Genomic DNA, 12,754 nt, shown 5'->3' with positions numbered 1-12,754 from the left:
GATAAAAGCGCATTTTCATCTGTCATCACTTGAAATTTCTGCCATCAAAAATCTCAGGTTTGACAGACTTACCGCTGGGTTTCTCCATTTCAGCAGTATAAACAACAAAGGAGCACAAATACAATACTAGATAATAAAGATTTTTCGTCTTAAGATTGTAATTATCTAGTACTGAAAACAGGAATAAGAATGTAAATATAAACTTATCACTGAGGATTGTGCTCGGAACAATTTCCTTAAGACAAAAAACGACGCCGATATGGTTGCTGCCAGCCTCAAGCGTACGCCTCCCAGGATATAACAGCAGAAGAGCAAGTCACCAGCCAATGACCAGCCCTGCAGAAACTCTTAGCACACTCCAGACATGTTTTTGGAAGGGGAAAAGTTTTGCTTTTCAGCGTATCTGATAAAAAAGATAGACCTTTGTTTTATAGATCTGACACTCGCAACTGAAGATGAGAATCACTCCAACCACGAAGCACGACTCTACTGGCTACTTTTAATGTGAGAGAAAATCGTGATTTGGTTTGACTCGATCAGTAAGGAAAGATTTCTGAAACAGTTTTGGAAAGACCAAAAAGATATTATTTCCGCAAAAGAAGTCCAGTACTCGCACCCACGCGCACTAAGGTTTTCTGGAGCTCCCACCTCCCGAGATCCCCCAAACCAAGGCAGCCTTGTGTGCACACGAGCACCTCCTTATATCTCTCTACACTACCCCTCCATAAGGACACAAAGCAATATAAACTTAAGAGACTTAAGTTTAGTAACAAATGTGGGACTAAAGCCCCCCACATTAGAGAGTAGTAGAGACATAAGGTCATGGGTTCAAACCCATGAGGACATAATTTCATTCAAGTTTCCAATAGACCATTGGAGCATCAACCAGTGGTTTCACCAATAACATCCTCACCATATGGGTTGTGAGCGCAAGGAGAGCGTGGACTAACAGGCTCGCTGATCTGATTTTCAGTATCTGCTATCGAATCTCCAAACTAAAAAATCACATCGTACTTGCATCTATGTCTATGTGAGGTATGTGGTCTATGTGCATGTGATCTTGATCTATGAGCACGAATATGCTTAGTCTATATGGTCTTTGGCATTGGATTGAAGAAGGGAAATTAAATAACTTGATAGAACCAAAAACATAACAAAATTTGTCTTTGTCATAATTGATTGAACTAAGATTTAACATTGGTAGGGTAGAGGTGAAGCTTGTATTTATATACGTAAAGGGTGTCCTAGTTTTAATAGGATTATACACTCATTTAACTTCACTTTTCATATTCATATTTCGGACATAATTGGTCGGTCGCCTATAGCATGTTGGGTTAATAAAAACAAATATAACAGTAAAGCAAATTTTGGCCCATTGATTAGTTTCTCTATGCTCAGAGTATAGCTACATCGTGATTTGAAGGTATCAATTTTTTTTTTTTTTTTTTTGCAAAAATGCAAGCGGTTTTGTATTAATATAAGAAAGAAATAGTTATTTACATTCCTCTCTAAGACTCAGTCTCCACTAACTCATTTACCTACAACTCTCTGCCTATGACATAAGCTATATAAGGCATCATCTACTACGGTACACACAATTCTTGTATATCCTTTGTCATTCTGTCCTCCAAAATAATCTTTGCCATTCCCTCATCTAGGGGTGATGTGGAGTATATTGTTCCTCATACTCTTTCCATGATTGCCAAGTACTCCGCTACTTTGTTAGACTCTTTATGAACTAGTACCATGGCTACTTCTGTAAACTCACCTATACTACCCCATATTGCATATATTTCATTCTCAACTATCCAAGGGATCATCCTTATCCTATTCAAAATCTCTGTAACTCCTTTTTGACTAGAGGCTATCTTGATTCTTCTGTATCATGCTTGTCTGCATAGCTTGATCCCTTCCTGTATGGCAGCGAGTTCTTGGTGTAGTGTTGTTCTCTCCCCCCTCCTACAGCATGGCATGCTACAAGATTGCCTTTGTGATCTCTAAGAGTGCTGCCATTCCCTATTTTGTCCTTCTCAATACTACTTGTCGTGTTTATCTTAATGATTCCTTGATCTGGTGATTCCCATTTGAGTAGGAATATTTTGCGTCTCTTGAATTGTGCTTGTATACCCAATATTCATGCTATGTCCCTGCTCCTGGGGGTGTCCTCTATATTTTTGGCTTTGCTCTTCAAAATTCTCTTGATTTCCTCTTGTACTCTTTTGTTGATCACTCATGCATCGGTTCTCTGCTTTTTGAATCTTCGATTATTTCTTTCTCTCCACACCCAGTATTGGGTAGCTGCTAATCCACATTTGAATACTTCAACTTGCGCATCCTTCCTCTTTGCTACATTCATGATCCATCTCCATTCCTCTGTTGTGCTTCTATTAACATTTGTTATACCCAATAAGCTTTTAACATCCTTCCAAATCCTCTCAGAGTACTTGCATTCAAAAAAGAGATGTTGAGTGCTCTCACTCACAGTATTGCATAGGATGCATTTTGAATGATCAATGATATTCAAATGTATTAGTTTGTTCTGTGTCAATAGAGCTTCAGAGTAAACTTGCCAACTCAAGAATTTGTTCCTAGGTAAGTCCCATTTGCACCAAACCAATTTACTCCAAGTCACCTCTCGATCTTTCTTCGTGATGGCTTCATACCCAAACTTCAATGTATATTTCCCTGAGTTTGTTTCTGTCCAGTACCATCTGTCTCCATGCCTCCTCTGTGGACCTTTGTTTTCTTTATTTCCTCTTTAATGGCAGTTGATAAATTTACATTGTCACAGTTCCAAGTGTGCCCTTGTAGAATGCAGCTCACCTTGGCTTTGTCGGGTATTCCTGAAGCTTGTCTAGTATGTTGATCAACCAGCTGCGCTAGCGGTTTGTCAAGCACCCATCTCTCATGCCAGAATGACGTGTCTTTCCCATCAGTTATTAGTTTTTTTATCATCCCTTGTGCAACTACTCTATTCTGCAGTATCTTCATCCATGACCATGAGCAATCTTGGGGCTCTTTCATTGTCCAAAACTCTTTCGATTTGATGTTATTCTTGCGCATCCATTTGACCCATAAGTTCTCTTCCTCAGTCATGAGTTTGAATGTCAGGCCACATATTGCAGCCTTATTCCATGTTGCCAATTTAATGATTCCCAACCCTCCATTGTATTTTTCTCGACATAGAACTTCCTCACTTACAGGGTGTATCTTTTTGTTCATCTTTGATCCTGCCCATATAAAGGTGATGCATATTCTTTGAAGTCCATTTGTGACTGTTTTGGGTAGTATCAGAGTCCTGGCCCAGTAGGATTGTACATTGGTAAGTACTGATTTCACCAATTACAATCTACCCGCATATGACAGTACTCTTGCCCTCCATGATGTTATCCTTTTCGACATAGCTTCAATAAGAGGATTACAATCATCAATGCTTAATCCTGACGCTACCAGTGGCATACCTAGGTACTTGACTAGTGGTGTGATCAGTTTAACTCCAATGGCTTTAGTTAGGTCTTAAGCCCCTTCAGTTGATAGTCCTGCAAAATAATGTTACTCTTCCTGCTGTTCATGTGGAGCCCATAATAACCTTCAAATTCTTCAAGAATATGTACTATGGCCTGAGTTGATGAGAGTTCAGCTCTACAGAAGATCATCAGGTCATCGGGAAAGCATAGGTGGGTTATAGGGGGTTAAAGCATTTTGGGTGCGCATTAAAGCTTCTCTTTTGCCTTCCTTGTTCTAGCCTCACTGCCAAAGCCTCCATAATTAGTACGTGCAAATTTAACCAAAGTACCTTGTTGAACATCGATAGGTTAACTTAAGTAGTCCAACCAAATCTCGATGGGTCAACTCAACCTTTGGGTGTACATTTGAGATAATATTTAAAGTTTCAAATTAAATAAGGGGATGGTTATATGAACTCCACTAAAACGAACTTCAAATGAACTCCACCACTTAACTCAATGAATTAGAAGTTGATTTTTTGTGGAATTATTCTCTACACAATAGAGGTCATTTTCACTAAAATCAGTTCATTTGAAGATGTACAACCTCATCAAAATTCGTTTAGAAAGTTATGAAATTATTCAACGGTCCGGATTTTGTTAATTTCAATACAAGTTTTGACAAGGTTAACCATATTCAATTGAGCTGATTTTTTGTGTGGGTGTTCTTCATCATGAAATATATACACCAACAAAAAATTAGTCGTTAATTCATTTTTAGAAGTGGAGTAACTATAAAATGGAGTTCATATAACCATCCCATTAAAAAAAACCCAAAAGTTCAAAAAAAAAAAATCTGTGCGACCAGAACTTCAGATTATAAGAACTTTTTTTTTATTTCTAATATGAGGTGTTTCCAATGCTATTGGAGACCATTACACTGCTAATAAATCTGTAACTTTTCTAATCAATTTAAATATGTTTAATAACATTTGCAGCAACAAACAACCGACTGATTGAACCAGTGACCCAGTCCCTTCTCCAGGTCAGTGTTCAGGCTAGGTTTGATAACATTGGGTATTTCCCTTTCAGTTAGAGAAATACAGTGGAACGTGCCCTATTTGCAAGTTTATGTTATTTTTATCTGGGCTGGGCGACTGAGGATCACAATTGCGTGCCACTCCATCGTTTGGCGAGCCATGTGCTTAATAATTGATATAAAGGAGTCCATGAACAATTTTCAATTTTCAAGCAAACAAGGCTGATGATGGTGGTGGTGGGATTTGTCCATCTAAACTAGATTATGAAGATGCACAACCAGGTGCTTAGAATGATGCAAATGCAATCCACTATTCCACGAATAATAAGCGTTTGCTCCACCCATCTTTAATCTCTTATGTTGAACAAATCCTCTCTCAATCTCCTATGTAATGTTCTTGTTGAGTAGTTTGGTCACTTGGTGTTTACTGATTTATCTACAGTCAAGCTAAATGGCTTGCAACAACTTTTTCATTTACATTTTCTCCCCTATCCGACCGTTCATTGACCAAAATAGCTTGTCTGGAAGTAGACTCGCTCATTATGTAGGCCCATCCACTCACGGTCTATTATATATCAAGTGGACTTATTTTGTAGAGATATTCAATTTTTAAATGAGATCAGTAACTCTTTAATGCTGGCAGAATTCAGTCTCACCCCAGACCTCTGGTATCATCACCCAAAGGTTTTACCGACTTTACTAGTAAACACCTGCTACCTCACCTTTTCTCCTACAATATTGTAAAATCTTATCTACTTATCCTAAGTTGATTGTTGTTGATGCTAATGGATGCTGTGATCACTCTACAAGGAGAACAGTTGGTAACTGAGGTGTATCACACATCATCCATTATCAACGACAAGAATCATATGATCCCTTCATGAACCATGTTGGTTGGTAGCAAGACACCAAAACCCCATCAACACCCCTGGTGGGGTCACTTCCATACTTTCTTACATGCCAACAGTGTCATCAATTAATGTGGTCCATTCGACAACTTAGTGCAGCATCATCACAGCACATAAAGAGAGAACGGGGTTGATATTGGAAAGTGCCACACACATATACTTCTTTCTAACATCTGAATTTTGTAGAAGAATTATCTGCACATTCTTTACAAGTTTTACACATAATACTCTGATTAAATTAGTAGACCGATGCTTTTATGCTTTAACCAACTCAAACTGTAAATTCTGACAGAAATGAGACCATGTTAAACCTGCACTTCAACCATGAAAGACACATGGAGTAAATGTCCAAACTCATGTGGGCAATCTCCATAGCAGAGTGGTAGCCCATAATCTTGGGACTGAGTATCACTTGCGACGAAGAGTAGGCCATCTTCAACAGTACATCCTTGAAAAATGAAATATCTCAATTTCAATCCCGAGTTTTATTATTTACCAGGTTATTATTTGAAGGTGAAGGATTTTATTCCGGGAGATCGAAAGTCAAAACACAATACCAAAATTGAGAAGGAAAACCCGCCTAGACAAGGCAAGAGTATGCACATTGTTGTACGGGTATCAAAAGTGTTAAATATCAAATATCACAAATCATAACAATGCTATGTTGAAAACTTGAAAAACGGAAGACAATTAAAGCAGCTTATTTTTATTTTTCTTTAAGAAAAAATTAAAGAGGGGAGACTGGGTGCAAAACAGCAAAAACATTATTATGTCTATAGGGATAAGGATTGAAGGAAAAATGATGAATAAATACACTCTGATTTCCAATTTATATATTCATATCCTCAAGTAGAGATTTCGTTTTTTTTTAAGCCTAATTATCACAGGATCACAAGTAGTACGAATTGCAGAAGTGGCTTCAGAAGATAATATTATACAGGAAAGGAATGCAAGGGAATGAAAAATCATCCCCATCTTACAATCCTAATGCATTATGCAGCACCACGTGACAGATGTAATACAAAGTGAAGTACCTCTCAGAGCATTAACTCGGAGGTCTAAATGAATACAATCAACCAGGACCTCAGTGTCAGCTGAAAGTACTGAAAACCCTATCCTTACTTCCTAGTCCTACAACAGCTCAATTTACATGGTAAGTACTACGCATGTTGTACGACAGAGACTTAATCAATAAGGTGTTTCCAGTATGGTGTGCATCCTATCGTAGATACAGAATACAATTCTCTTGTACACTCATTAAACCCAGGTGAAAAACAGATGGGCGAGCTATGTATTAGTTCTAGTAACCATTATGGACTAGACAGAGTTCTATATCGTATAACTATAGAATGAATACCAAATGAGGGCGGCCTTACCATCACGTTTTGCTCTTGAACTTCCTGTGAGCCTTCAAATCCACCACAATCACGGTAATGTTGTCTTTGCTTCCCTTTTGGAGAGCAAGTTTAGATAAGCACTCTGCTGCTGCTTGAGCAGCAGGATCAACTCCTTCACCTCTTTCTGCAAGAGCTGAAGTACCATTCTTTTTGTGCCAGAGAAGGATCCTTCTTCGAGCCACATCACAAACCTCCTCATTTGTCATAACATCCCACAACCCATCACTGGCTAGAATAAGGCATTCGTCCTCTTTTACCCGGGGAACAAATGTAACTTCTGGATCTGGAATAATCCATGGCTTCAAATATCTATCGCCTGTGCAACGAAAGGAAATAAAAGAGTGATTAGCACAAAAAAGCTTAAAAGATGTGCTGTGTTTGAAGGTTTTGTAGTTCTGGTTTGTCAGTAGGAAAGAAAAACTTTTTTTTTCTCATTAGTTAGAAAACATAAAAGAAAGACGAAAGGGGAGAGACGTATGGGATAGTTCTGCAGTTTGAACTTGTTTCCTGTTTTATGTATTACGGTCGTAATATTATACATGGAGATTCACTGAAAGCGAAGCAGATGAAGATTGACTACATAGGTGTTCATAAAAGCATGTCAAAAGGTCATAAAGATTTAGGCTTGCACCTTGTTAATAGCTTTTTTCTCCGAATAAAGATTTATTAGACTAAACCAATGGATTCCAACACAAACAAAACAAAACAAAACAAAACAAAACAACATCGCACACTGGTAAAGAGCTCGACAACATGGACATCGTTAAGGGTATTAGCATCTGACACAGGGCCCATGCAAAATCCAAAAGAAACAACATAGATGGAAGAGTATATGTTTTCAGTAAATCAGATATCAATCAACTCCACAACAAATAGAATATGAAAATACTCAACGGTGTAAATCCCTATTTTCCCAACAAATAGAATATGAAGTGGAAATAGGGGACTTGCACTATTTTCATTATCTGGACTAGTTACCAACTTTCATTCCTCAAACAAAACATGTAATATCTTGTGTGGTAAGCATTTGGAGTTAACACTCCACAAGATGAGCATTCAATAACCTGGAATCCAGAAACACTAGAAATAGATGGATTGTTGAACCTATATATTATTAAAAAGTCAATATATTGACTCTGCATAAGCTTGACCTTGACAGACCACAGGTAAATGATGTTCAAGGGGGTTGTTTCTAAATTCTCATCTAAAGGTTAAAGAAGTTGAAGAAGTTCCATCATCTATCATCTATTGAGAAAAGATAATGATCCCTTGATTCCTAGTTTGGTTTATAAAGGAATAATACTTTCTAACTTTCTTAACCAATTTGAACGACCTTTCCTTCACAATGAGGTCGAGGATATTTCTAGTAGGCTAAAGCCAGCTATGAGAACTTGACATACTCCTGATTTGAGTAACAGGTCCAGGTTTTGCTAATGATTTGATGAGTGGTCATTCAAAAACCCAGTCTAATTTTGGGAAAAAAATAGAAAAAGATATTCACGTAAATATGTATAAAAGTATTACAAAACGAAAATATGTATAAAAGCATATGTGATCATTAATTATCAGAACTCACCTGGGGGGAGGGGCTACATTAATACATCTTCCTAAACCTATGTCAGATAGTATCAATGTTCCCTAAAGAGTTGAAAAACATAACGCGGTTCCAATGGACTTCTTTTCTGGGTTTTGCAAAATACAAGACTCACACATCAAGCTTCGACTTATACCAGCGCAAATGCAACTTGCAACTCAACTTGCACCTGGGTGCCAGACCCACATAAAAAATTCCATTGAGCCCCAGGTATGGAATCTTTGACATATTATTTGTTAACAAGATTGTATTATTAAGCTTCAGAATACCAAGTTTAGGGAGATAGGGTACAATAAGTCAAACTGGAAAAAAAACACATGGAATTAGATCAAGGTGCAGATTAAATACCAATGGACCTTGACATTGCGAGGACACCAAACACACGGTGCCCGTTCCACTGTATGACTTTGCCACCAGCGGCTTCAATCCTTGCATATTCATCTTCCCTATTAGGCTGTAACAGTTAATTAGAGTATCAGTTTCCCCAAAAGCTCAAAAAGAATATACAATACAAAATAGCAAAGACAAGCTTTACTTTATGATCCACTGACAGTGCCATAGGTTCTTTGCCACGACACAAGACTGCTCTTGAATCACCACTGTTTGCAACTATAATGTGAGATGAACAAATGACAGCAACCACAGCAGTAGACCCTACAGTCTCTGAAGCCACGGGTTCAGAGATACCATCACCACCTCCTCTGCTGACTTTCCCACCAACTTCATCATCAACTTTGAGAAAGCAATTGATTAAGGCTTTTTCCCATTGCATCTTCCAATCATCCCTGGTGCTTCCATTACTCAACCCTTGTTTCAATATCTCTATCTCCTCAATTAGAGCTGAATGCATGCGATCACGGCAGTAATTTGCAACCTGCATAACCAATGAAGTATTACAGAGTTACACTTGAACCCTATGTGCTTGAAATCAGCTTCAGCATTATATAAACAAGAACAAAAGATTACCTGAGAACCTCCATGACCATCATAGACTCCAAAGAAATGAGACGTAGCATGACTGAGCCTTTGGTTCATTCCCTCCAATACACGGGCACCAAGGAGCATCTCAAGTGGAATTTTCAAAAGTCGAGGTATTGCAGTAACAGCATCCTCCATCTCCGGTCTTCTCCCACAAATGGAAACGGACCCCCAAAGAGGAATGCAATCCAATTCAAAAATACCTCGATTGCCTATTCCAATAATTTTCTTCTCCTGGGGAACGGAAATAACCAGAACTGATGCTTTGGAATCAGACCCATCTCTAGTCTGCAATTCAACGCTCTTTGTAGCCACAGGAACTAGATCAACCATCGTTTCCTCTGGAACACTTGGTCCCGCGGAAGCACAGGCCTTTGTAATAATTTTAACGCCATCAATGCTCTTCTCTGCATCCATGGAACTTAGAAGGCTCATTCCAGTAGATGACTCAAAAGCCACCAATTCTTCCATACAGATGTTACCTGTATCACTTAGCATAGAAAAGGAACCATATGACTCAAGCACTTGATCCCCCTCCACAGATAAATTATCATCTTCCTCAATCATGGAATCCCTTTCAATCTCAGCTTCAGGTACAATCTGAAGCAATTCTCCTCCACCACCACCTCTTCCCTTGTCAACTTCTTCCGAAACTGGTATGGAAACCGGATGTACTTCTTCACTCTCAAAATTACTACAACTACAACCTTCTTCTCCACCCATAACAGTATCCGAAGGCAGCCCTGCTGAGGTTTCAGACAACAAGCTTGCAGTGTCCGTCATCAGCTTCAGTCTTGTGATTTCCAAATGAGTTGCTATCGCCGACTTATCACACAATGAATTACCTAGCCTAAATGGAACTGCTACCGCCGAAGACATCTCCTCCATTAACTCCCCTATACGACTTACAGTACCAGCAACCTTCCAACCCCTTTAAAACCATACAACCTATCATTTTTCAACCATTTCCTCTCCCATCGAAGTAAACCAACTAATGGAATCGAAAAGACAGTCTTTCATGCCTAATTAACTCAAAAACCCGACACCATCTACAACAAGAAGATTGAACAGACTCAACACATTACAATCGTTTTAACAGCAAATCGAAGATACCAAGAGAATGAGCTAAGGTAATCAGATCTGGTAAAGAAAAATGAATCCCAGTTTGAATTTAAGGAAACCCGAAACCTCAGTTAGATCTCTCTAGAGCTTAGAAAAAACACTTTCAACCTACTTCTGGAAACTTGTCTATCTAACCACAGAAAGCAAAAGAAAGATAAAATAAACCAAATGAAGACCTTAAATACTTTCACCCCAACAACCCTTTGAGACCGAACATATTAAGATCAACCCCTTATCTCTAAACACAAGAAAGAAAAAAAAAAACAAAGTGGATCATGAGAAAGAACCTAGGAAAAGTCTAAAACCTTGTCAAGAATCACAGGTTAACCCTTAAAAGATGCTACCCTTTTTCACTTAAACACCTCGTCGGTTCCCTAGATCAAAGGCAACCCACCTCGACCTCAAGTCCTCAACTCCAACCTCTCTCTTTCTCAATTCAAGAAAAAAAAGTAAATAATACATAGAAAAAGACACTACCTCTTTTTTCTAATCTCTCCCTGTATAAAACACAAAGATATAATATAATATCAAACCAAGAATCATCAATATAACAGAAAAAAATAAGCTTTGTGGCTGTGCTTACCAGTATTTAGACCAACTCTATAAACCTCTTTTCTTGAAAGTTAGTTTCTTTTGAGCATTTAGAGGAAAAACTTGTATGGAAGAGAGAGCAAAAAGAGAGTGCAAAGAGATTGGAGACAACAAAGAAGAAGAAAAAAAATATGAAAAAGAAAGAGAAGGACAGGTGTCACAATAACATGGCATAATAAAAGCAATTTCCCACCAATCTATGATTTTTCTCTATCTTCATATTTACTTTACTTTACTGGTTTAGCCAATTATATATCATTTTCCACTATACTATAGTTTTTATTTACAATACAACATGAGAAAGCTCATTATTTAGAGCATAACATGTGTCTTTCTCTCCTTGTCTCCTATTTTTTCTATGTTTCCATTTTTTTTATTTTTTATTATGTTTGGGGTGAGTCATGTACATGGGGTTAATGCTTGTGGGTCCATACATGTTTGGCCAATTTTGAAACAAATAAATATGATGTACAGAAATTTATACATCTTTGTAGCTCAATTATGTGGGTGGGACATGCTACAATGATGTAACACATGAGAATTATATGAAAATTATGAAGGGCTCTTTTTTTGGCCCAAGCCCACCGGAAGGGACCATTGATATGGAATTTTGGAATAAGGCATCATAAAATTGTTCCAAGTACCTAGCAAAGCACATAATATATGTATGATGAAGAAAGTGTGTGGATTAGATTTAGAGGATCAGTGTGGTCCATGACATTATATAAATATGCTTATTCAATCATGTTTCGGATTTGATTACTAAGCATCTTAAAAGTTGGACCCATAATTAGCAATTAAATAACAATAAACCCAGATTTGGATCCAGTCAAAGTTGTTTAAGATCTCAAACAACTTTACCTAACGAATTGAAGTCGTCCCAAATGTTTGGGATCTGTAAATGAACGTAATATGTGCTACGACTTTCTGCAATAGCAAATTGATTTGGGATGAATTCCCCGGAAGAGCAAGACTCAGAGTCAATAACAAGACCTCTTGGGATCAGGTGTATGTCCTAACTTGAGTTTTTACAGGTCGACTATGCATGATAAGTGAGCAGTGAGCATCACCTAGAATTGGATTCCTATTCACGATCCATTGAGAAATACTATTGGGCCAATATTTCAATGCTGGGGCAAAAAACTAAAAATGAATATATGGTTACACTGCATTTTTCTTAAAATGATTCCTTTGTTGGAAACTCTTGGGTTTCCATATGTCAGAGCATCTCTAGAAGAATTCTTCAAATTGCTACCAAGTTTTATGAATTTCAATTTACATGCCAAATATGCATTGCCGACCTTCTTTTATTCTTGGAAAGGGTAGTAAAGATAGTAGCAAATAGGGACCCACAAAATCAAAAGAGATCGATCTCTCCTCACCAAAGAGCGCACATGATTGTAAACCGTTAGATAGAAGTAACTCCGGTCCCAAATAGAAGTAACTCCGAAGTAACTCCGGTCCCAAAAAGAGAAGAAAACTGTATTTGAAGTGGCTGGGCACTGACCAAGAGAACCAAATATATTTGAGGAAAAAAATACAAATGAAAAGTCATTTTAGCCCTCGTCTTCTTTTCCATCTCTTTCAACATTTTCAAGTTTTATGCTTGTTACCAATTTACATTATAATATTTTTTAAACACCACCAAACCAACACCCATAAATCAATAATGAACATTT

General features: G+C 37.8%; 1 protein-coding gene across 5 annotated transcripts; it reads right to left on the bottom strand.

Annotated features, from left to right (window-relative positions):
- Positions 1–5,509: 5,509 nt before the first annotated feature.
- On the bottom strand, positions 5,510–11,299 carry LOC147512304 (protein phosphatase 2C 50-like). Of its 5 annotated transcripts, none has more exons than XM_086595276.1 (6): positions 11,068–11,227; positions 9,351–10,981; positions 8,920–9,258; positions 8,733–8,838; positions 6,770–7,106; positions 5,510–5,841 (listed from the first exon to the last, which is right to left on the bottom strand). In XM_086595276.1, exons 2-5 carry the CDS (start codon positions 10,248–10,250, stop codon positions 6,772–6,774), a joined length of 1,680 nt encoding a protein of 559 aa, XP_086451402.1. In that variant the 5' UTR covers positions 10,251–10,981; positions 11,068–11,227; the 3' UTR covers positions 5,510–5,841; positions 6,770–6,771. The 5 variants fall into 5 exon arrangements, with proteins under 5 accessions (XP_086451402.1, XP_086451404.1, XP_086451405.1 ...); XM_086595278.1 differs by having other exon boundaries at positions 9,351–10,411; positions 11,068–11,208; XM_086595277.1 differs by lacking the exon at positions 5,510–5,841 and having other exon boundaries at positions 6,299–7,106; positions 9,351–10,411; positions 10,962–10,981; positions 11,068–11,174.
- Between the last annotated feature and the right edge of the window lie 1,455 nt (positions 11,300–12,754).

Source organism: Coptis chinensis, chromosome 3, assembly GCF_015680905.1.
Source record: "Coptis chinensis isolate HL-2020 chromosome 3, ASM1568090v1, whole genome shotgun sequence".
Taxonomy (NCBI): Eukaryota; Viridiplantae; Streptophyta; class Magnoliopsida; order Ranunculales; family Ranunculaceae; genus Coptis; species Coptis chinensis.
Note: the sequence above shows the minus strand (reverse complement) of the source record. Positions and strands in the feature narration are given on the sequence as shown.